At 71.6% G+C, this 677-nt stretch overlaps 1 protein-coding gene across 1 annotated transcript in view; it reads left to right on the top strand.

Annotated features, from left to right (window-relative positions):
* Window positions 1-677, top strand: part of SPTBN4 (spectrin beta, non-erythrocytic 4) — a 26,518-nt gene that overhangs the window by 3,767 nt on the left and 22,074 nt on the right. Inside the window, exons 9-11 of the mRNA XM_025213054.1 lie at window positions 1-60; window positions 141-291; window positions 414-661. Of these exons, the coding sequence (XP_025068839.1) occupies window positions 1-60; window positions 141-291; window positions 414-661 (459 nt within the window). The remainder of the gene's footprint in view (window positions 61-140; window positions 292-413; window positions 662-677) is intronic.

Genomic DNA, 677 nt, shown 5'->3' with positions numbered 1-677 from the left:
GCGCTGCAGCGCGTCTTCCAGGACATGGTGCACATGATCGACTGGATGGAGGAGATGCAGGTGGGCGGCCGGCCCAGGCGGGGGGCGCGGAGCCGCTCCGGTACCCCCCCGGCTCTGGCCTCATGCACCTGTGCTCGTAGGTGCCGCTGGCATCCAAGGAGAGCGGGAAGCACCTGCTGGAGGTGGAGGACCTGCTGCAGAAGCACGGGCTGCTGGAAGCCGACGTCGCCGCCCAGGCCGAGCGGGTTGGGGCGCTCAACGCCGCCGCGCTCAAGTTCACCAAGCTCGAGGGTACTGGGTCCGGGGGGCGAGGGGGTCTCGGTCAGAATTGGGGGATGCCCGGGTCCCATCCGACTCTGGGAGGGCAAGGGAGGCAGGCATCTGTCAGTGCCTGACCCCCATTCCCTCCCCAGGCTACCAGCCCTGCGACCCCCAGATCATCCGCAACCGCGTGAACCACGTGCAGAGCTGCCTGGAGGAGCTGCGGGCGCTGGCGGCACGGCGGCGCACGGAGCTGGAGGGCTCGCGCGAGCTCTGGGCCTTCCTGCAGGAGCTGGAGGAGGCGGAGGCCTGGGTGCGGGAGAAGGCGCGTCTGCTGGCGGCCAAGGGCTGCGGCAAGGACCTGCGCAGCGTGCTGCAGCTGGCGGCGCCGCACAAGGGGGCGCCGGGCGGGGCCG

The sequence above is a fragment of the Alligator sinensis genome, unplaced genomic scaffold (assembly GCF_000455745.1).
Source record: "Alligator sinensis unplaced genomic scaffold, ASM45574v1 scaffold1667_1, whole genome shotgun sequence".
NCBI lineage: Eukaryota > Metazoa > Chordata > Crocodylia > Alligatoridae > Alligator > Alligator sinensis.
The sequence above is the reverse complement of the archived record's forward strand: the minus strand, read 5'-3'. Positions and strand labels throughout refer to the sequence as shown.